The sequence below is a fragment of the Pipra filicauda genome, unplaced genomic scaffold, assembly GCF_003945595.2.
Source record: "Pipra filicauda isolate LSUMZ 115617 unplaced genomic scaffold, ASM394559v2 scaffold149_size4050908_pilon, whole genome shotgun sequence".
Classification (NCBI taxonomy): Eukaryota; Metazoa; Chordata; class Aves; order Passeriformes; family Pipridae; genus Pipra; species Pipra filicauda.
In genome coordinates, this window is record NW_024103984.1 from 1,400,337 (window position 1) to 1,424,442 (window position 24,106).

General features: G+C 38.4%; 1 protein-coding gene across 1 annotated transcript in view; it reads left to right on the forward strand.

Annotated features, from left to right (window-relative positions):
* HECW2 (HECT, C2 and WW domain containing E3 ubiquitin protein ligase 2) overlaps positions 1 to 24,106 on the forward strand; it is a 155,378-nt gene that overhangs the window by 116,907 nt on the left and 14,365 nt on the right. Inside the window, exons 15-22 of the mRNA XM_027730643.2 lie at positions 2,486 to 2,620; positions 5,431 to 5,533; positions 6,534 to 6,630; positions 10,628 to 10,711; positions 12,629 to 12,738; positions 16,432 to 16,552; positions 18,653 to 18,766; positions 22,381 to 22,533. Of these exons, the coding sequence (XP_027586444.1) occupies positions 2,486 to 2,620; positions 5,431 to 5,533; positions 6,534 to 6,630; positions 10,628 to 10,711; positions 12,629 to 12,738; positions 16,432 to 16,552; positions 18,653 to 18,766; positions 22,381 to 22,533 (917 nt within the window). The remainder of the gene's footprint in view (positions 1 to 2,485; positions 2,621 to 5,430; positions 5,534 to 6,533; positions 6,631 to 10,627; positions 10,712 to 12,628; positions 12,739 to 16,431; positions 16,553 to 18,652; positions 18,767 to 22,380; positions 22,534 to 24,106) is intronic.

Sequence of the window (24,106 nt, forward strand, 5' to 3'; positions counted from 1 at the left end):
TTTGAAAGGAGACTGAGCCACACTGTATTTTGAGCTGTGTGCCAATGTCCAGAATAGCCTGAAGCCTTGAAGCTCCAGTGGTTATCTTCACTGAAGCTTCAAAGTGGTAATTTATGCTTTATTTTAAAATAGGCTACTACTAGCTGGCCTGCAACCATTCATATTTAATAAGACATTATAGTCTTTAACTTCTTGTTCAGCTGAGTTGTTTATTTAAATATAATGCAAAGGAACACTGCATGCAGTACTAGAGTGCTGCATTAACTCAAAGAACTGTGTAGTGCAACTCTAAGTGGTACCTCCTCCTATATCGAATCAGTATTGTTTTTATAAGTCATTTTTCAGTGTGATGTTGACTTAATGAAATCAACCTTTGTTTTGATGAATGTGCTTCACTTATAAAAGTACACAGACAGACTAGGTAAAATAGTTGCTAGAAGGATATTAAAAAGAAACCCCAAACCCTATACCAATCACTTGCTAGGAAGGTAAATAAACTATCAATCAGGAGATAAATTTCAGAAAGACTGGGTATGTTCTAGCAGTCTCAGTCATTTTCCAGGCCCCAAACATAAATTTCATGACGGTTTTCATTCTGCTTTCAGACTGGTTTCATAATCTCTAATCTGTGCACTGGCACTGCAGGTGCCGTGATTGTTTGTCAAGGTAAAAAAGTCCTGCATCAAGCTCAAATGTTGCAATTAAAATTGTATTTATTGAATATATTTTAGAGTGTTTGAACTGCGAAACTGTTGGTTTTACTTACCTTTCTCTGACTGTGTCAGACGGTCAGAATGGAGTTCTTCCATACTGCTTAAGTGATGTGATTCCTTCCTTTTAGGCACATATTACAGGTACAGGTGATTGCTATTAGGGATGTAGGAGGCTTGCTGCTCTCTTCTGGAGCATTTTTAGGGTTTTGAAACTGTGGTATCCCTACATATGCTTCTCCTTCCTTGGGAAATGGAAGTATGAACATTTTCTCTCACTGCAATCTATAGTGGCATTTAGTTGCTGTATAGCATGACATACTGGTTTGTCTATCTACCTTCGTAGAAGTCAGAAGAATTGCATTTTCTCTGATCTGGCTACACCAAGCAGTCTGAAGCAATGATTTCATGAATACTAGAAGCTGGTGTTGCTGCCAGAAGAGCTGGTTCTGCTCTGCTCTCACCCCTGGTGAGCTGACCGAGGTTAGAGGAGCCAGCAGGGAGAGGGACAAAAAGAGTAACTTTAGCCTGGACCAGCTCCCCAGCTGGGTTCACTGCATGGCCACACAAACACTTGTGCCAGCACAAGGCAGGAAGGGCACACAGGGGATGAAACAAGTGGTCAGGAGGGGGAAAGATGAGAATCTTTGCTTTTGCTGACAGCGCAGGACTGAATTGCTTGTGAAACTGTGGTTGAGGTACCTCACTGGTAGCCAAGCACAGAAATGGCTCCCGCAGTCCCTGACCACCTCTCTGCTGGGCCAGATTCTTTGAGTCCTCAAACCAGATGTCACTTTCCTGTAATTGTCCTGCTCAAAACCAAGATCTTTTTTTGCCACTTCCACGTTTCCCACATTGTGACTGAAAACTTGAAGTGTGTTGAAATAGAACAGTGCTGGTTTCCAAGTGCAACACTAACACTGCAAAAAGTTTAAATTTCAGGGCTTAAAAACCTTTCTTGGTTCAAATCGGACAGAATTGTAAGAGGTTTTCATTTTACAGGATACATGTTTCTGTGACCTTGTTTTCAGCAAGTGGTTGACTGGCCAATCTGTGGTAGTTCTCATCAGTTGCCTGATGTAAATATTTTTGTTGCCATCATCCTTGTGTCCTTGATTGAACTGTCTTTTTAGTTTTGAGGGGTCTTTTTCTTTTGTTTGGGGTGGTGCTTTAGGGTTTTTTGGGGGTTTGTTGGTTTTTGTTGTTTTCCTTTTTTTTTTTTTTAAAAAGGTTAATGAACTTAGAATAATTATATCAGGAAGATGGCAAAAATGCTTGTTGGCCTGTAATCATGGTTCATTACAGGATGCAAGCATACACTTGACATACATACACCCAATTGTGTTGGTAATTATATGGTAAATATGTCACAAAAGGGAATGGGTTTGCCACTTAATAACATATTTTTAGATGCTTATAAGGAAATGAAAGGAGAATACACCAGGATTACTTTTATTAAACATTCAAATCTTCTCTTCTTGACACTCACAATAAAGCTTCCCACTTCTAATGCTTGTCAGATGAGAATTTCAAAGGACTTTATAGACATGAATGAAGTAAGGCATCAAACAATTCATCCCTTCAAGTGAGGTGGAAAACTGTTATCCTCCTTCTGCTGAAGGGAAATGCAAACCCCAGTAACACGAGGAAGATGTTCGAAAGCCTCACGTCAGTGAATGAAACATAGATCCCGCACAGGCATTAACTTCAGGCATAATTAAAAAAAAAAAAAAAAAGTACTGGCTATAAATTCCTTCTCCTTTCACCTTCTCCAGGCTTTCTTTGTTGACCACAATTCCCGCACCACGACGTTCATCGACCCCCGGCTCCCCTTGCAGAGTAGCAGGCCCACTAGTGCGTTAGTCCATCGGCAGCACTTAACCAGACAGCGCAGCCACAGTGCTGGTGAGGTAAGTTGCACTTGTGCCTTCTCTTTGGGAACCACCGGGTCTTTAAGATCATCCTCTTTCACGATGTTCCAGTCACAATTCCATCTTGTGAGGAGCATGATTCTTCTGTAAATGTACAGTAGTCATCCATAAAGATCTATTATTTTATCTGCTAACCACTGTTGCTTTTAAAATGTATGTATTCAGAGGAAAAATATCAAACATGAGCTTCTCTTGCTTTTAATTCGCAGTAACCCCATTTAACCACAGGAGAGCATCTGATTACAGATTACCAGTACCTATAGCCTGTCTTTCACTGACAAAATGTGTATTGTTGTCTAGCATGGTGTCCGCCAATTATGTTGATATATAACTCTGCAAATAAGAGAGGGGAAAAGATGCATATGTGACTATACATCTAGTTGTGCAACTTTCCAAATAAGTATAAAAACATCTTACCACATACAGGCTTATCAGACTGTTATATGCACTGGCATATGTATTTCATCTCTACTTTCTGAACAGAAATAAAAGGAAACCACTATTTTGTTGATATGTCACTGTGGAACATTTTCAACAGCAGTCTCCATAGTTTTGTTTTCACTTCTTTTTACTTGTGGCCTTGAATATGTACAATGACTTGGACTTCGTTTGTACTTTATTTAACCTCTGTACTGTTAGCTGTAAATTGTCTTTTCAGGGGAGGGCTATTCCATGCCAGGAGTTAAAGATAATAAAATTCAGAATAGCAAGAGAAGTGCTCTGGTTTATCCTTTTTATAGCTCAATCTTGTGGCAGATGAGGTTCTGCCAGACACGTGTTTCAGAGCAAACATGAATCTTCTTGGCCCCTTTTCGAAGAAGGCTTCCACTGAGCTGCAGTGAGTGCCATACCACTGGCTGCAGATCTTGTCATATCCTGTGTGAACAGGCTTTAGTCACCCCCCCCAGTGTCAGGTATATTTTTAAAAAGGTATTAAATAGCTTTTTTCATCAATTTGGTGATGTCATGTAGCAGGCAAGGAAGCTAGAAGTGTCTTCATATAGCTATTTAGATCTTCAGTAGGGTAAAGCAAGTATTTCTTGTGGTTGATTGATATGTAACAGAGCAGAAATATTTTTTTTTCTTCACTTTACTCAATATGTACTGAAATTATCTTCCTTTCAGCAGCATTCAGTAGCTCTGCACTTAAAACAGATCTTTGTGCCAACTGTGCTGCTGAAGTTGTCAATGCTGCAAAATAAGTGTAGTTTATCCTACAGGAAATCATCATATATATTGCATATACATAGTGCTGATCACCTGTCAAAATTTCCCACTCCATCTAGATTCATGAAATACCTTGAACCACATTTCTGTGTGCAATTATAGAAGTGTTTCCTTGACATTGTTACAGGTGTAACTTGAATTGAGGTATAATTCGAGATAGGAATGTCAAACACAGCAATTCAATACAGTATTCCCATTCTGGGATTAATGATGCCATGATTTCTTTTTGTATGCAAATGTATGACTCTGAACAGCAGTTTTTCCTCTGTGCTTACAACTTAAGTATATATTTGCATATTTTTTCTGTTTTTAAACTATTGCATAAAGGAACTGTACATTATTGCAAAAGATGAATACTTAATGAAAAAAAATTTTGGATTTGTCTTGTCATGAACTTTGATGTTTTGAAGCCACTGACCCAGTTTTTACAGGGAGATGCTCTAAAGCAAACATGAACCAGTATAAGGAATGCCTTTTTAGCTAAAGCTCAACTGCAGTGTGAAGCCAGAGCTAATAATAATGGCATTCCTTTTCCAGCACATTGCCTAACAGGAAATAATTTTTCATTTTTCTGAAAGAGTATTATCAGAGAGCACAAAGGTTTTGGGAGATATCTCAGGACATTTGCTCCTTCATGATTTAAGAGACTGAATTTAAAAGCAACCTTTATAATTATTTGATCTTTTGCAGTTAGATGTTTTAGAGATCTTTGAAACTTGGAAGTGTAGTTCAAATGCTAACTATTACATGTAGGAAGATAAACTGAGAAGTAAACATAAAAGTCCAGCAGGATGAAAAAGAGCTTGACCAAATGTTTTGGATAGATAAACTACCAAATCCTGACACCGTAGAAATGAGTGAAACCTCATCATGCAGTAAACTGCAGCAGTTGCCCTGACATCACAAATGCCACTAAGAACAATTTTATTTTGTGGCTCTACCCTAAAAAATGTTCATATACAACATTTTTCAATCCCAGAATGTGAATACAAAAAAACATCAGAATAGTTTTACTGAATGATTCTAGGAACCGTGTTTTTACCAATTTTGGACTTGTTTGCCTTGCCTGAATGTGAACTCACTTCTGTATCCTCCTGCTTCAGCCACAAACTTGTTTTCACTTCAAATTTAGGGAAACTCCATTCATGCACAGAGGTAAGAGAGATGCTAATGGAGGAGTAGAATTTGAGGTAATAGAGGTGCTAATGAAGAAGCAGAATTTGATTTCCAGGGCATTTGGTATGGATAAAGTTGTCCATGAATTACAAAAGACCCTCTGAAGGAATCTCAGTTTTAATTTTTTTGGTCTCTTTTCAGAACTGGACTATTTAAAAATAGCAATAAACTTTGCATCAGTTTTGATTCTTCCTGCTAACGGGCCCAGTATACTAAATAATGTTTTACTGATAACTGTCATACAGCACAGCTGCTCCTGCTGCAGTGGTTACTGGGGGTAGTGATCAAACAAAGCCTTTACTTACATGCTTGGTTTTAAGCCACATAAATTCTCACTTTTATGCTGGCACAGAGACACTCACTTGTGGTTACTTGCACATTTGCAGGTCGGAGAGGACTCCCGTCATTCGGGACCACCAGTTTTGCCAAGACCGTCTAGCACGTTTAATACAGTCAGCAGAGCTCAGTACCAGGATGTGGTTCCAGTGGGTACGTCACCATAAAACCTCTTCTCAGAGAAGTTCTCTGTGACTGAGGGTGTCACATCAGTGTGCGCTGCTGGGTTTTTCATTTGTTATGATTCTTCTGTCAGTCAGCATTTCCCCCTTGTTCAGTTGCAACCTTCAGGACTGAAAGTGTGCAGAACCATATAATTGATGTATTCTACCTTCCCAGCTTACTCTGTGTGCTGACAGGATGAGTTGAAGCCAGTGAGTCAAGTTGGGGTCCTAATTGGACTCCATGCATTCCCAGTGATATTTTTTTTATTTATTTATTTTTTTAGCTTCTGAGCATCTATTTTGGCAGGATTCCAGAAAGTGTTAATCAGCTTGGAATTAGTCATTAGCTTAACTTCTGTTCTCAGTTACATACACACAAAGTTACTGACTTTTGTGCCACCACGTACAGAATTTAGCTTATTAAATCTAACAGCTGTCACATTGTGCTAAATCAAGATAAATTAATCCGATTGACTGGAACTGGCTCTTTGGACTGTGGCATGTTTACTTGAAAATCTCTGCCCATTTAAATCCTTCTCCTTGCCATAGCCATGGTGTGCATGCTCTGCAGGCTCAGCTGTTAGTGAGGATTTGATATGGGTGTTTCTAATGACTGTTAATGTCTGAGCACAGATTTCAGTGCAGTGAAAATCAAGGTCCCTGCAATTTTATTCTAGCAATAAATATTCTGGTTTGACCTTAGCTAAGAGTATGAGTGATAAAATATAATAGAAATTGCTAACAGAGTCCTAGATGTTAGCAGTGGAAAGGATATGTCCCAACGAGATTTGGTTCATAATCAAGAAGTGTGTTTCTTAAATGACAGTAGAATTAGTAGCCTTATATAAAAAAGTATCAACACAATACTGATGAACTTAAAACTGTGAAGGTGAAGTCTGCTGTCATTGTTGTTCAGAACTCAGAAGGAATTACATCCTTTGTTTTGGTATCTCCTTGCTTCAGCATGATATTTCTGTTGATGTTTTCAGCTTACAATGACAAGATTGTTGCATTTTTGCGGCAGCCCAATATCTTTGAAATTCTACAAGAGCGTCAACCAGATCTTACCAGGAATCATTCACTCAGGTAAGAAAATTAGTGAAGGTAGATATTCCCATTTCAATACGAAATGCTAATTACAATTAGTTACTTTCATTGAGATTAACAGTGGAACATAACAGATTGTAGACTACTTGAACATATCATAAGGCTGTGGGAAGAAGTTATTTACTATATTTCTGTGTAATATGTGTAATAAGGTTTAGGAGAACAGAGGTAATGTGTTATTATCAAATAAAGGTACCTACAAGAAAATGTTTGGAACAGCTGGCATAAGAGATTTGCTGATGTCTTCAAAATGTGCCAAGACAGCTGGATGGCATGGCAAATGTGCCCGTTCATTTGGGTATGTGTACAGCTGGGAGCATGAGGCAGAATGGCATTTGGTTTTGTCCTTATCTTCTCAAAGCACATTTATAGAAAGGTTGTCCTGACCTAATGATGCTGGTGGTAATCTTGCATCAATCAAAATTTTTGGTGTCTATCCAAAATTTACAAAATGGGCATCTGCAGGTTTTTGCATAGTCCAAGAATATCTGATGAAGGCTGATTGATTGTTGCATAGTTGTTATAACTCCATCAGAGTTGTCACACTTGGAAATGGAATCACTGACAACTTGGATATTAGTGACCAGGGCTGAAATTAATGTGTCTCTTCTTCCTTGGACCCTGAATCTAAAAAATGCTAGTTTGCTGGTGACAGTCTGTCCTGTGCAGAGAGCTGCCAGTGCAGTGCTCTGTGTTCCAGATGCCTGGCATGGCAGCCAGCACTGATTTTCATTTTTTTCCATTTTCAGTGTTACTTATTGATCCCTTTTTCTCCGTGTCCTGCAAGTTCCCAAAATTCAACAAGCAGTTTCCTAAAGTATTGTGTAACAAGTTTTGTGATGTGGCTTCTTTGTTAAAGATTTGTTTTACCCTCTAAAGAAATCCTGGCTGACAAACCTGAAATGACATACTAGCAGAATACATGTTCTCTAGAAAATACAGAGAAAAGGAAATCAAAAATCTACAGCTGTCAGCATTTCAAAACAGTTCCTGTGTTGTACCCATATCACTACAGGCAAGTTTGTCTCACCAGGCTTGGTTTGAAATGTGAGCAAACTCATCTGTTGGGAAATAGAATACAAACAATTTTGGATTATTAGTGGTTTTATTATTTTGTTTTCCTTTCCCTAGGGTGCTTGATTTCCCTTACTTGGATAGCAATCTGTGTAATTTTCTTCATGTGTGTTATGTTTTTTTAATAAATTAGAATTCTGATGGTTTACAAGACTCGTTGGTATTATCAAATTCTGCTTCTAGTAGAACCTTGCTGATTACAGATTAATAATTTCCCACAAGCCAGGCCCTTCTCATGGAAAGATGGGTTTCAGATTAAAAATGGAAGATCAAAAGATAAAAGATACTCTTTTCTGTATTTCCACATTTACTTGAGATTATATATCCTTATTTTGTAAGGAGACTGAAGATGTATGTTTTAACTGACTTACTTTGGCAGAATGATTGAGGATTTTAATGAAAATAGTTTTATTTTACATTAAATGGGATTGGTCAGAGAAGCCACTGTTAAGCTGACTGGTTCCATTCTAGTCTTAGTCTTTGAAGTTAGTGTATTTCCTTAAGGTACAGTATCTTCTATTATACCTCTACTATATTTTTCTACAGCTGATGCTTCAGTAACATTTCTTACCCTATTATAAAGATCTTAGTCTTTTAAGACCCCAGTTTAGCAAGTTATTGAAATCCATGTCTATTTGACACATTGTGAGACTAAACAACTAAATGAATGTTGCTGTAACATTTGATGAATTAAGACCTAAGTGAAATCCCACATTATGAATTCTTTGTGTAATTTTTTTTAGTATAGTGAGTAGTACAACTGTCAGTCATCTCTTCCTTTGAGGACCTCAGTGCAATGGAAGTGGAATGATAATTATATAAAATATTATTATTAATGTTATTGTAATTATTACATAGGTGAGGAGGAAAATCAGTATTTGGCCAGTGGAAGAGGACAGAGATAATTTGAAAAGATCTTTGATGTTTTCTGTCTAAACTAATTTCTCATTTCTAAAGAGAATAAAGAGATAAGAAGTTGAGTATAAAAAGTATACTGCATGTAGAAAATTGTTGTTCAGAGATTTTATGGTGGAGTGAGAACATTATACTTGTCATACTGTTATTAGGCATGTACAGGATCAAATCTTGCAGGCCACTGCAGGTAAAACCGAGAGGCTGTTAAATAATGTAAAAGGCTTCAGGCAAAGGCACCTGTTATACACTAAACACAAATTATATGTTAAAAGAAGGGAAAAGGCATATATTAAAATATCATTGAAATCTCAGCTCTTACTGGTAACCCCAGGAAGTCACGGATTGCATTCCTTTGGAGGGCTGCATATATTAGTTAACCCGGAAAACGTCCTTCTGGTTCCAGGTGTTGCTGCCAACTAAATGCTAACATATATATATTTTTTTTAATCCACTGTTTATTTCCTCAAACCTTGGCATTTGGGCACTGATGAAAATTAGAGGAGGTTCTGGAAGTGTCCAGACATCCCTGCCCTGGGCACTTTGGGGCCGTGCTCACAGGTGGGCAGCGCGTGTTGGCTTTGGCTCAGCGCTGTGCTCGGGGACCTGTGGGGCTTCCAGGCTGAACTCAAGTCTTGGCTGGCTGCAGCCACAGTGCTGGCTAAGCAGGTGCTTGGCTTTCAGTACCTCTTTTCACACAGAAACAGTGAATTACATGGTCCTCCTGCAGACACAACTGCCACCCTGGCAAGCAGGGACCAGGGAATCTGGGCTCAGCCTGGCTGTGTCCCTTTTTCACCCTTGAATATATTGTAAACGGTATTGCAAGTTACCAGGGAATGCGTGTTTAAGAACATTTTTATGCACTGTGATTTTAGAGAGAGATGGCAAGAAATTTAGTTTGATTCTTTTGTTGAAAGTGCTGTGCATGAAGTGATGTGTTCCAGAAATTCACATTGCAGCTTGAACTGTGTGCAGCTGCCAGCAGCTGTATTACAATGCTGATTGCATGGAGCGTTTTGGACCTTCTTGTCACCATTAGTAACAGGATGGTGGGATAGACAAACCTCTGAGCTGAGCCAGTGCTGCTGTTCTTATGGGGAGTTCTTTACTTTTCTTCTTGTTTGGGGGTTTTCTCCTTTGGATTTGTGGGGCAGGTTTTTACCACATGGGTTTCTTCTTGTTTTCTTTTCCTCCAGAAGAGTAAAACCAAATTAGAATTTATGTCTTCTGTACCATCATATGCCTTGTACTGATGAGAGAAAATAAGAGGGAGGCACTTGTATTTCAGAATGCAGGAAAAATCTCTGCAGAGAAAAAGAACAGGAATCAACCCAAGGAGTTACATTAAATACAGATCCTAAAATTCTCTGTGTTACCGCACTCAGAATTTAGGATGCATGGATTCTACAACAGTGAGCACACTGGGTCTAGGAGGAAGGATGTGTACTTGGCAGAGAGAGGGGAGAAATACAAGATTTTTTTGGAAGATATCTTAAATGCAGTGTGGTACGAAACCCACACTTTTAAATTAAATCACAAGTATGCATTGTAATGTATGGCTTGCATTTGTACAAAGGTTCAGAAGAGACAGTGCCTCTTTAAACAGTTCACTTTCACAATAGAAATGTCCTCCCGCAGGGCTCTGCCTCCTACTTGGAATTCAGAGACATGGCTAGTGTGAACATGAAGGATTGAGTTCTCTTTTTTTTATTTTTATTTTTTTTCCTGGTCGGATGACTGTACTACCTGAAACAGCATGAGCACTGAAGAGATGAGAGCAACAGGAGAATTGTTCCTCAGAACAAGTTAGCTTTTTGGCTGTAATATTTTACTGCTCACATGGACATCGTGTGGCAGGGAAGAAAAGATAGGGAAAAGCATAATCCAGAGGTTTCTGATGTACTCTGTACTTTTTCTTGTTGCTGTGGTATACACCGATGCCTTATTTGCAAAAGGTATTTTGGAAGGTTTTTTTTTGCTTGCACAGGGAGAAGATCCAGTTCATCCGGACAGAGGGAACACCTGGGTTGGTGCGTTTATCCAGCGATGCAGACCTTGTCATGTTACTCAGGTAGGCACTGGTGCTTATGATGCATGTATGGAATTTGCCCTGGCAGCTGCTGAGGAGCCTTTCAATGAGCAGTGAGTGCTGATATAGTGACCCAGTCATTTCCCCTTCAGTCCTTGGAGTTGCAGCTGGGAGAGCCACAGCTCAAGGGTCAGATTTTATTTACATCATATTCAGTTTCTTGATGGTATTTGGAGGTCACACTTTTTCATAGGAGTGATGGAACATGATATCCTGTCTGAGAAAAGGCAAGTGCAAGAGTACTGTGCTTGTGATTTATATGGGTTTGCCCAGACTACCTTTTATTGTCCTGTTGCATCCAGCTCTGCTTAGATAGCTGGTACAGTTTAGACCTCTTTTCAAGGATGTGCTTTCTACTACTTTTAGAATGCATCTGTTTAGTTCTGTGTTTTGGGAAATCCCTATTTGTAAAGGTCTATACTTGAGACGTGTTTTTATTACTTAATATCTTGCTTACCTCTTCACTATGCTGTCAAGAATTGTCCCCTTTAATAAAGGAAATACTGTTACAGATGTCACAAAATGGGAAGCTGCTTCTTTACTATTTTTCATTTAAGCTACTAACTCAAAAAATCAGGCAGATTTTTTGCTAGAACTAAACCCTTATATGTTGATGTTGTATTCTCATCCATTCCATCATGAAATTCACAGGTACCTTTAAAATTGAATCTAGTAAAATAGGATTGTTATTAGTAGTTGTATTTTGAGGTCAGGTTGCGTAATGACAATCCTTCCTGGTAGCTAAATCTCCAATTTAATTACAGCTATAAAAAAATCTCATTTTAAAAACATGCTTGAGCTTTTTAAAAACATGCTTGAGCTTTTTAAAAACACAGCTATTGTTTCTCAAAAAACTTTTAAGATTTTTATTTTTTATGTAACTTGGAGGAAAACTACACATGGTCTTGAATGTAAAAAGAACTGCTAGAACACACCCATTAAAAAAAAGAAAAAAAATAATGCAAAAAAAATTTCTAGGTATTTGTTTGGTGAACAGACTTAGTAAGAAACATCTTTTATTTGAACATTTTTTTCATTAGTTGAGTTGGATAGTAAAAGGTTGGCTTGCAATTCCTTCTATAGCTCAGTTTTTGAAAACATTTTTTACATATTATCTCAGCAGTTTATTCTTATCTGTGTTGTGCATAACTTTCAATATACCCCTCGATACCAGATCCATTTTGATATTAGATATTCTGTGCCTTTTTGGATTTGCTTGTGTCAAATTTGGGAAAAGACTGAAATTTTAATATAAATACACAGACTCTCTGTACACAGATGCAGTGATTAGGCTGCAAATTGTATATCTTTTTTCTTGTAAAAAGTTGCGTAGCAATAACAGGTGAAGTATGAAATAACTCAACTTGAGCAGGCTAGATGTGCTACCTGTTTCAGCAACAGTGTTAGATTTAAGATAAAATGAAGAAATAACTTATGCTAACAAGCTTGCCATTCAATATGCTTAACAAGTTCAGATGTGATTCTTAATCCTGGGGGCTTAGAATGTTTGTTTCTGTTCCTGCTCTTTGTGCAGTATTGAGGATATTTTTCCAGGATAGTGCAACTAAGGTTATTGACCCCTTAGTCAACAACAACAACAAAAGAGGGGGTCCCACAAATTGTAAAGGCTGATTAACTGTATTTTAACCTTGAAAACAAATACCCCATTATGTATAACAGTGTCCCACAAAAGTAGCAATTACTGCTTTCCAGTACATTCAAGATCTGATTGAGGGAATGGCAATAAAATATTCTGCAGCACTCTTAAGTGTGCATGGTGGAAATAGGTGAGTGACTACCAAAGAAAGCAGGTTATTAACTAGGGATTTATTCCTAAAAAGTGAAAACTACCATTTATTCAAATGAACATATTGTTTCTTGTTTGCTCCTTTTTACCAGCTTGTTTGAGGAGGAGATAATGTCATATGTGCCGCCACATGCCTTACTTCATCCTAGTTATTGCCAGTCCCCAAGAGGCTCGCCGGTGTCTTCGCCTCAGAACTCTCCAGGTAAGTTGCTCAGGCAAGGCTTCTGCAGGGGCTCTGTGAACACATTTCTCATCCTTAATATGACCAGTTCCAGCTCGGTAAAATCAGTAGCATGCTCTTGCTGCTTTCCCAGAAGTTGGAGAACAAAAACGGTAGAAAATTTGTTTTACTATAACTTTTTATTTCCTTTAGAAATTGAAATTCCTGTGCAATGCCTTTCACCTCTCTGAAGATCCGAGTTCTGTTGCTCCAGCAACAACAAAGATTTAGTCTTATTTTTGAGCAAAGTCAACAAGTATGATTGCATTTGACTGTCAAACTTGAACCTTTGCCTTGGGCTCACAAGACGCTTTCCTGGGGGTATTACAACTTCAGTGGTTATTTTGTTCTGACTTGTAAAACGTGCAAACTTGGTTTTGACTGATGCGAAGCAACTAAGTGACTGCTCATGCCAGTATCGTGATGCCTGGAGAATTAAAACCACGGATCTAATAACTGTGCATTAAAATGGTGGTGTTAGTGAGGCTGTGGGGCAATGAGTAACAATTTTATGTGAAGCCAGACTGTTACTAGTACATTAGCTCAAAAGATAGCATATTGCAGCTGTCTGAAAATTCATGTCGGAATGGAATAAAATTGATATTTCAGATATTAACTAAGTTGCAGATCAGAATTAAATTATTGCAAATGTGACAAGTTCCATTTGAAGGCTAAGAAGAGCAATTTCAAGTTTATAGGTGTTGCTATTCTTAGTTTTCTCAAGATGATAATTGGCAAGTAAAATTGGAAGTTGCTTAAGGGGATTTCTACAAATTTGAGAACAGAAGTATAGATAAATAGAGAACATTTGGGATGTAAGCAACTCTGGATAGTTCCAGACAATAAGAAATTTTTATCAGAAAAAGTACTGTGATTTTTATGGGCATTTCCCAGTCCACAATAATAAAAAGCTTTGCCTTTTCAAGAAACAAGATGAAATGCATTCATAAACATGTCCTGAGTGGTAGCTTTTCCTGCTGCTGGACGTAGGACCTTTGTAAGATCTGTTTGAAGAAAATATCCAAAGACCTTAATGATCCTATGGCATTCTGCAAAGCAGTGAAATATAATATTCACATGTACTGATATTTTAAATACATATATGTTTTAGATATAACTGTTTCTCTTTACTGAGAAGAAAGGAAGAATGAAATCTGCATGTATGCATCTTATTTTCAACTGCAAACCTGGCAGTCTTTTATGAGTAAAACCAATTTTGGCTTCCAGAGTTATGATTTCTTCATTACTGGTACATGCTCCAAAGCATGTTGGGCAGGGCTTCATTCCAACCAAGTAATTTCAAAATACATTCAGTCTTTAACATGTGCTATTCTCATGTACTCAAAGCAGCAGCAGATAGTAAAGGATGAACAGTGATGGTTTTAGTTTCATTCTCCTTAAATTTGTAATCTCTATTCTCATTCATAGAATGATATAGAGAGACCATTGAATTTCCCTGTCAGTCCGCAAGTATGTACGTTTGTGTTGGCGTACAAATGACTTTTTTGATGAGAAGTTGTAAATAGCCTGTTTTCTATAGAGGCTCTGTTTTTTCTCGTCAGCTAAACTGGCTGTGCTGTGCTGCACTGCACGAGGTTGCGTGTTAAGGATCCATTGTTCAGATCAGTCACAATCACTTGTACTTGCTCTTTTGGGAAGGATGAATAGTCATGAAGCTCCTCTTTATATCTGCTTTAGAATATAACCTCTTTGAAAATCAAATATGATTATCACATCACTGGTGTTTTTTAGCTCTTCCATTAACATCTTTTGTTCCCAAGGCGGAAGTAATCACTGTAATTGCCCAGGAATTTCTTGGCATATGCATCTGATTTGCAGTGAGGACTTGTCATGTGCTGACAGAATATTATGATGCTGATTTCTGAACCATGAAGTAATGTGCTATCAGATTAATTTTTTGTGGTATCCTTCAAAAAACACCTTCCTTCAGGGGTTTAGATTGAAGTATATTATTGTTGCCTTTTTTTTTTTCTTTGTGACTACATTTTTGTACCTGCTTTGACCCAAAGGAAAATAAACAAAGGAGGGGGAAAGGCCAGTAATTAAAAGGCTGTTTACAGTTTCAAGTTTCTGTTTTCAGGAGAATTCAGCTGAGTGTACCATTAGAAGCCCTTCGTGCTGTCAGTAAAAGAGGAAAACCACTATAGGTGAATTAATGACCATGATTTGTTTTTACAGAGGGGTCCTTCGTGTTCCTGTCAGAGCCTTGTGGACTCCCTGATACTTTCTATTCCTCCCACACATCACTCTGAAGCCTGGAACAAGGGCTAAGTGTCTTTCTAGTCAGACAGGTCTTTCAAAGACCTGTTACATGGCATTCAGTGTTAATAGTGATCTCACTTGTTCTCTCTCTGATCTCTGCACAGAGACAGACCCTGCAGCTTCTTCCAGCAGCCACTTCCGCAGGATGTGCTGTTGCCTTTTCCGTCAGACCCGTGTGCTTTGTGGCTGAGCGAGCTGCTCTCTGCCCACAAGCTGAACGCATACATGTTCTCTCTCTTTTATAACCTGAAACATTACACTCTCATGCCTTCACCCATAGTAGCAATAAAAGTTTCTGCTTTGGCTTAGTTTCATGCCAGGAGCCAAAAGTCAACTCACATAAGGAACTGGCTGAACCATTTAAAAGACAGAACTCTACCTATAAATGCTTCTGAGCTGTTCATTTGTGCTTTCAGTGCATTATGGGCGTGTTAGCTGACCACTGGTTGCAGATAAGTAGTTAGCAACTTCTGTATACTGTAGGGCATGAAAAATTTCAAGTGTCCTCTGAATTTTTTTGTGGAGGATGTCTACACATCTATGCAGGGAAGAAATTTAACTGCCTCTTTGGCACACTGTCTTGCAGTCAAATCGGTGGAAGTAATTTATCCAGGGAGGCAGTAGAAGGTGTAATGATAGTTATATTCAGGATAGAACAGACTAAACACCTAATTTGTATATACCAGACTTGTACATGCAGTTCTGGGCTATGCCATTTTTTTGGCATAGAGATCTCAGCTATCCCCGCTTTTAAGAAACTGATCCTCAAAAAACAGTCTTTCAGAATTAAATTCATTTATATGTCCATCATATATGTTTCTGCAGCCACACGTGAGAAGTTCCACAAACTTAAATTTGGTAGTCTTTCCGTTCTTTCAATATTTTTCTTTTTTGTACTTCCCCAGGCAAAACCTTATACTAGGGAATTTCTAAATGTTTTCCTTCATCTTGATGTACTCAACAGGGGCACAGCAGAGTCCAGTCTGTTTATGTTTCATTTACAAGTTGTTGTTTCCCTGATAATATTAAAATCAGAACAGAGCACAACATTTATTGCATGAACTATTATAAAGGTTAGATATAAAGTGTACTTGAAAAACAAAAAGTAAAGTCTTTCTAGTTGATCGTGCTGTTTTTTTAATCCATCTTTTGCATTGACCTGGATTTGCTCTTTTAAGATTGACTTTTGAAAGATGATACTGTTGGAAATGAGCAACCAAAAAGTCTTGGATGCAGAGCAAATTTGAAGATATGCAGCTTTTGCTCTTTATAAAGGTGACTAAACCAAACACATACTATGCCTTTTGCTATTAAGGAGTCTTTTCAGTAGCAGATGGGACATTGATCAGTCCATGTCACTACTGCTCATTCTTTGCTTATTGCTTCATGCAGGTACCCAGCGTGCCAATGCCCGAGCTCCAGCTCCGTACAAAAGAGATTTTGAAGCCAAGCTGAGGAACTTTTACAGGAAGTTGGAGACTAAAGGATATGGACAAGGTCCAGGGAAACTGAAGTACGTTGAAGCATCTCATGAAACTGGATTTGCTTCTCAGGCAGCTTGCCTTGCCCTGCACATCTACGAGCTTCTTCCCATTAGATGGAATGCAGATGTTTTGGTTACCCAGGCACTTCTGGAAATATGAAGCCTGTAATAAAAGACTTAATGCCAGCATGTGATTCATAGCAGAGGATACAGCAAGTTCTGAGCACTTCTGTGTTTCCTCCAACTATATTTTTGTACAAACAATATTACCAATACAGTGCCAAAAAGAGCTTTGGGCAGAGGCATGCAGAACAGGAGGCATCTGAATTCTTCCATTATAGCAACTGCTGTGATACAAACAGTTATATTTTCTCATGTATTTTTCCACTGAAAAACCTAGACAGGCTATTTTGTACATCCTTGCCTGTATTGATACCAAAATCCTCTTTAGTAAAGAGGATTCATACAGTTAAATGTTATTAAATTCTAAGGATTGCCTTAAAAAACTGCTGATATTTTTATTTTAGCACTCTGAATGCTAGAGTGCTTGGAGTGAGGTCTTCCCTCCTCCGTTTATTTGGTAATCATGTGATTACATATGGTTATGTTGAGGATTGTCCTCACAAGATACTTTCATAATTTTCTACATTACCAAGTCTTGTGCCAACTAGCAAACTCTTGTAGTTGGATACTCTCATAGTAGCCATGAGGCACTACAACTTTTTTTAACCATTTCTTCTTTAACTATTATAAGAAGGGGGTAGCCTTTTGGGTTTTTTGTTGTTTTGTTGTTTGTTTTTTTTTTTTTTTTATTTCCCCCAGACAGTCCCTTCTCACACTTTGCAGAAATTTGAGCAAAGCTCAGACTTCAATTATGTAAGCTTGTTAAAAGTTTTCCATAGCTGAACTGGGAGTAAAATGGTATTGTTTAGACAGTCTTGAGAGGCAGGGGTTAGACAGTGTCTGCCCATAATATAATGAAATCATAAACACTTAAAACCCTTATCTATGAAAGTTTTGTCATGAACGCTTGGGCAAATAACTGGTAGAAGAGGATGGCATTTGCTCCCTGTAACATCTGTTACATTTCTTGGACCTCTTATTCCAGTCCTTTTTTTTTTTTTCCCCTGACCTATTTGCCATCACACTGTAGATTTTTAAGCAGAACAACAGCTTGATTTTTGAACAGAAGTTTTCCCTGGGTTCCTTTCCCAGGCATACCACACTGACCTGTGCAAACCAGGGCCCCAGCACAACTTGCTTGCTGCCTGGGTCCTCCTGTTGCTCACATACCTGGCCAATTCCTGGGCTCTCCACATCTGTGTCCTCAGCAGGATGGCACAGTGCAGTCCTTGACCTCTGCACAAGGCCAGCAAGGGTGCAGGAGGCTGTGTGGTGGGTTCAGCTGCCTTTCTGCAGGCAGCAGCAGCTCCCAGCTTGGCTCTGACAGAGCAGTATTTGAATATAAAGCAAGCTAAGTTTCAGGAAACTAATTAAACACATTCTCTTGGCAGAAGGTAAAATGTTTAAGCAAGGAAGATTCTCTCACCTCTTTATTTTAGATCTTATGACACTTCCTCACTTTCACGATTTTTCCTTTAGAAGGTACATTGTGTTTTCACACGTGGTGGTTCAGTGTGGTTTTGTACAAATAATTGCCATTCCTTCTAGACAGGATAATATAGGGGTATGTGGTTCTGGAGTTACCACACAGTGACTTTCCATGGTTTTATATTTTTCCTTGTTAAGAAATTGATTTTTACATAAAAGATTAGATTCTTGCTGCTTACAGTAAAACTGACTTAGGGACCCAACTTTACAAAAGTATTTCAGACCTAATGAAAATGCCTGCTTCAGGACCTTTCCCCTTAAGACTTTAATTTAAGGAAGAACCAGGGTAGACAAAACAAAACTACACTTCTTTGTACAAGAGATATTTTATAGAAATATAAAGTGGAGCGTTGAAGGAGATAGACTAACAGACAGAAACTTCAGATCTGGATAAAATTATCCAGCAAAAATGTGTTATCTCTATAAAGTTCCCCTGTTACTACCTTGCAGTGTAAATAGATATTTCCAACTGTGGTTCATGTTGACAAATTGCTGTTTCAAAATAATTTTGCTCTTCAGATTAATCATCCGGAGAGATCACTTGCTAGAAGATGCCTTTAACCAGATCATGGGCTACTCAAGAAAAGACCTGCAGAGAAATAAACTCTATGTCACGTTTGTTGGGGAAGAAGGGTGAGTAGAACAGGGAAGTATAAATGTGATCTCAGTGTCTTGCAAATGCTGTTTCACCAAACTTGTTTAGAGTGAAAAGAGGAAGGGCTGCAGTCAGGAAATGCCACATACATAAGCCTAGAATATACAGCTGTTCAAGATGACTTTTGAAGCATTTTGAAATGTAACATATCCTGCCTTTGCAGAAGTAATGCATGTGTTTATGTGAATTTTCACAATACCTGGTGTGTGTTTCAGAATGTTGCTGGGAAAGCAAAGAAAAAAAACAAACAGCTTTCCTGTTTTATGTGTTTTCTGTCAGTGCTGTTGTATCTCCAGTGCTTATTACCAGACAGCTGCCATTTGTTGGAGGGAGAGTGCTTACACCAGCAGGTTTGAGGCTTGAGGCTCAATCCTTAATTCAGCTCCTGTCTCTGAGGCATTGGGAGCTCAAAGCCCTCCGTGCTCCAAGAGGTGGATCACTGCCTCTCCGGGCCAGGGCCTCCATCACAAATAAAAGCAACTGTGCTGTTGCCAATTGTCAGATAAACACAAATATTCCTGACATTTCAAAGTCACTTCAGAGAACGCTCAGTCTGTGTCTAATGAAAGTCTGAAGTGTTACAGGTTGAGCGAAGAGCACTGCAAAGCCAGATGTGGTTAGATTTTTCTTTGCAGGTGAAACTGAAACAAAGTACCATTTGCTGTTTTTGTCTCTTGATTTGTGCCCCCTTTGTCAGATCTTAAAGCCTACTTGCCTTTGGCACAAGTATTGTTATTGATGTATTTCCTGAATATGTAAATACATTCAAAATTTTATTCTTTGATATTTAGAAAACTGCAGCACAGCTCTTGGAATGTGTGTTATTGCCATGCAGTGTCTGAGTCTTTAAAATTCTAAGTCGTAATAGAAATATCTCTTACAAGATAAGATAAAATTAATCTGTCTTTGAAAACCCCTAAATCCTGTTTGTTTAAAGCTCGGTCTGAAACACTTAGTGTTAATAAGGACTCAGTGAAGCCTTAAAATAAAGAATGTTGACAGCTGAGAGCCAAGTGCGGACTTGTTCGTATAAATAATGTCACCATGCTGTCTGAGGAAAAACTCAGAACTGGAATGACAAGGCTGGTGCAGAATGAGATTACACTGTATTGACCCAGTAGGGTGGAGATGCAGGAATGAGGCCTGTTTCACACAGCCCCTACCAGCCTTCACTTTCATAGCTACAATCTCAACTCACATTTAAAAATTAGGGGAAACATGAGATAGAGATTGATCCAAATGGACTGTCTCCTTTCATCAGATGTCAGGCTTTTGCATTTCACCGCTCAGCAACATGAAGATTGACCTCAAAATGGGGGTGACACATCCTGTCCCCATTATATCCAGCTTTACACAAGACTCTAGTCTTAATGGAAAAGAATCAGTTAATTAAGAGCAAAGTCAAATTAAAATGATGTCAGTTCTCTATTTACAAATCTGTTTTGAATGAAGAAAGGATGTGTGCAAACAGTATTGTTTCATCAGAGATGGTGCAAGGATATGTATCACATCAAACTATTCATTTGGGTAGGTGTGGAAAGACAGGTCAGGGTGGAGGAGAGGAGGAATACTGAAAGTTAATTGCTTCCTATTTGCTCCTCCTTTTTTAAGATTTTAAGTAGGAGGTTGCTTTGCATTTCTTTTCCTCTCAGTAAAGAGATGCAAGTCGTAAAGTAATGGGTAACGAAATCCTCACAAATTGCAACATTTTAGTAATCATTGATTTATTAATGTATAAATTAGTAAGTGGGGCAGCTTAGACATAGTTACTGCTGTTCATGTGATTTCTATCATAAGTCTCATAATGTTTGTTATCTTCCTTGAACCTTCAGTTTCTACAGTCATACAATTGTGATGTTAGTTTAATGGGTTTTATACACTCATGCTTCATGGGAGGATACATTAAGAAAATTCTGATAGAAAGAATATGGTTCCTTAAAGTTGTTTTCCCTAAGTTCTATGAACTTTTAGCAGAAACTGCTTTGCATTTAAGAGTGGTAAATCTGAAGTATTATGGTGCTTCCTAGGAGACATGAGTCATGTTGCCAACAACATATTGCTCTACTCCTGAATATCCAAATGCCCCACAGTTGCAGCTGTTGTGTGGTTGCATACCTCTTTTATGAAGTTTTCTCACCCTTGTGCCAAGCCTTTAATTGTAGGATAAATCTGACTGGCAGTGCAGGACTCTCCTGATTGATTTATTTAACATGACTCACAGTAACTCTGCATACAAAGGGAGCTGTGTGAAATGGCTGGTAGTCAAGCATGCAGTTTCCTTTCCATCTTAAGACTTCATAGTGAGTCTGACTATCCCAGAAGTTTGGAAGGGTCTTCCAGATGACCCTTTACTTGATCCTGGTATTTGTGCCAAGATTAAGATTCAACAGTTGTCCATGGTATCAAACCACTTTTGGTTGGGTTTTTTTTTCCTGTAATTTGAGGATGGAATCTACCCTTCTTGCCAGGGTAAGGATCTGTTTCTGCATTTCATTGCTGAAGCTTAACAGAAGTGTAGTGGTTCCAAATAACTGAAAGGAAAATGTTTTTCATTCAGCTGAGGGTTTGTCCTCAGCTTGATAATGGTACCTGGCCTTTACTTTCTTGACGACTTCATCCTTAAAAACAACTCTCAGTTATGGTTGTCATCTGTAGAAGTCCAAAACATTAGTAGCAGAAGTTCTATGTGAAAACTGCCCTTCTCTGTGATACTTCTGTCTGTGGATTGTCTTGGAACTAAAGCAAAACCTTCTTAAGAGTCAAGTATGAAATTTTCTATCTATAGAAGATATATCTTTATATCTGTTTGTTAGGATTATAATAACCTCTGTTCTCCACTGGAAAATCCCTTGTTTTCTGTTTTCCAAGTCTAATAGAGCATTAACTTTATACTTAACTCATTTCACTGGTGACCTGTACCATAATGTCAAAATTCAGTCTCAGTGCGTTGTCAGCAGTGAGTTTGTTTATCATTCAGGAAGAAGGGGTTATTTAGATTCATTAGTACTGGAATCTTGAAGTAGGAAAAAAAAAAGAAAACGAAAAAAAGGAAGTGCACTCTCCAAAAGACATTTAAATTCACTCAAGTTTGGAGGACAGACAAGAAAATTTAGACCAAGAAATATAAATCACTCAAATGATCTCATATTATATTGCTAGGGAAAACAGAAATATTATCCCCCAAATTTTCCTGTTGTTGCAAGTCTGCAAAGACAAAATATGACTGTTGTTTATTTTCATTCTTAATTTGTCAGATGCAGATAGGGCTAATGTTGGGTCTTTTCATGTTTTTCCTCCCTCCCTCATGCCTGGCTGCCCCCAGTTATTTGGTTATATTCCTGTGGCAAAGAGGCCATTACAGCTGGAGCCAAATTTTTTTCTGAGAGCAACCCACATGGAGCACTTCATTCCAATCCTCCAAGCCATTCCATTTCAGAATAGTCCCTCGAGAGTTTCACATACTTTGGCATTAAGCAATCTGCAGGATAAGGGTTCTGGTCAAAATCTTACGAAATTTTAATCAAAATATAGTGTAAGAAATGTAGATTCAAAAAAATGTTTCTCGATAGTAATGTCAGTTTTCTCTTTAAAGGTTGGACTACAGTGGACCATCAAGAGAGTTTTTTTTCCTGGTGTCCAGAGAGCTCTTCAATCCGTATTATGGTTTGTTTGAATATTCAGCCAACGATACCTATACAGTACAAATAAGTCCCATGTCTGCTTTTGTAGACAATCACCATGAGTGGTAAGAATTATTTGTCTTTTTGTTTTTCAGGTACCTTTTCTGTTATTCCCACTTGTAGACAGCTGTTCAAATCTGCTCAGATGTGTAACACAGAATCTGATCTTTTTAACCAGCAGCAAAATAATTGCATTTCTTTAGACTTTACTGAATTTGGTTTCTCTTGTGGTTTTAAATGATCTTATTTCTCACAAAGTCAGCAAAATTCTGATTTGGAACATGTACCGTGGGATTGTCTCACGACACAACTCTGCATTTCTTGTACATTAGCAGTCATTTCATGAAAGCAATATTAAACTCTTGGGCATTAAAAGAAAAATTAAAAATAATGACACATTGACTTTTTGTCAGCTAAGGAGATTAAGGGAGATTTCAATCAGGTGTTACTGTATGTAGTTTTTATGAACCTTCCTAAAGAGTACAGAGGTCTCCTCAGTGGAAAAAACCCAACATATCTATTGGAAGGAAATCTATGGTGGCATCTCAGCTGGGGGCAGGGGGAAGCTGCTGATCACGCAGCTTTTAAGCAAGTCTGTACATACACACATGCTTCTAAAATAGTTATCAAGGATTTTGACATAATCCCATTTTCACAGTTATAAGCCAGTTTAAATCACCCTCAGTTGATTTAAGCCATGGCATCACCATAAATCTGTAAAGCTGTGCTGTGACTATTAACAGAGAATTCTGCTGTGTAAGTAGTTGGATTACAGTAATAGTGAAATGACAGCTCCTCATCTGTGTAGGACAGATATGTACCGAGTTCTTATTTATTGAAAGCCAGTTATGAAGAATGAATATCAGAGGGGAATCTCATTGCTAATTTTAAAACTTAATAGAAAATTAAGTGGTTGGCAGCCTGCAGTTCAATTAGTTGAAGCAGCCTGCCTGTTGAACTCCAATACTTCAACAGTAAATGGCATATGCTGTTTTGGAAAGGCAGAACAGCCTGGCAGAAAGGTGAGAGAAAACCCTTATGTGCTATGCAGCTTCTGCCAAATTTTTGTCTTCATTCCTGGCTTCTGCAGTGCTGGAACAGAGACCTTGGGGGTAGAGGAGGCATGACCCCTCTCTCTTTCTGGGAGTGCTGGTGCCAGTGACAACACTGGTCTTGTACAGCCTCAGGGGGAATTCAGAAAATGCAGCTCTGACAAGCAGTTATGCATGGAAGGAGAAGGCTCTGCATGTCACATCCTCATCTTGCAAACATTGTACAACCAGGTATCATAAAGCCCTAGCTTTTCCAAGAAAAATGTTGTAAATGGTGCATAAACAGAAAGTTCAGGAAACATTTTCTTTGAAAACAAACACTAGACTTTAATCTAGTTCCGGAGTTGTGGAGGAGTTTTCACAATGGATCTTGATTCTCATGGGAGTATTTGCAAAGACCCTACTGTTTCAAGGTTGCTGCCATCTGATCTCAACTCTGGCAAGCTTCCTCCTTACACACCCAACAAAATGGAGATAATAGGGGAAGAAAGCAAGAGGCAAGAGAAGGAGATTTAGATCTCACTGACATAAGGCCGGAGAGCACTGTGATACATCAAAAAGTTTTCAGACACTGTTTGTGAAAATA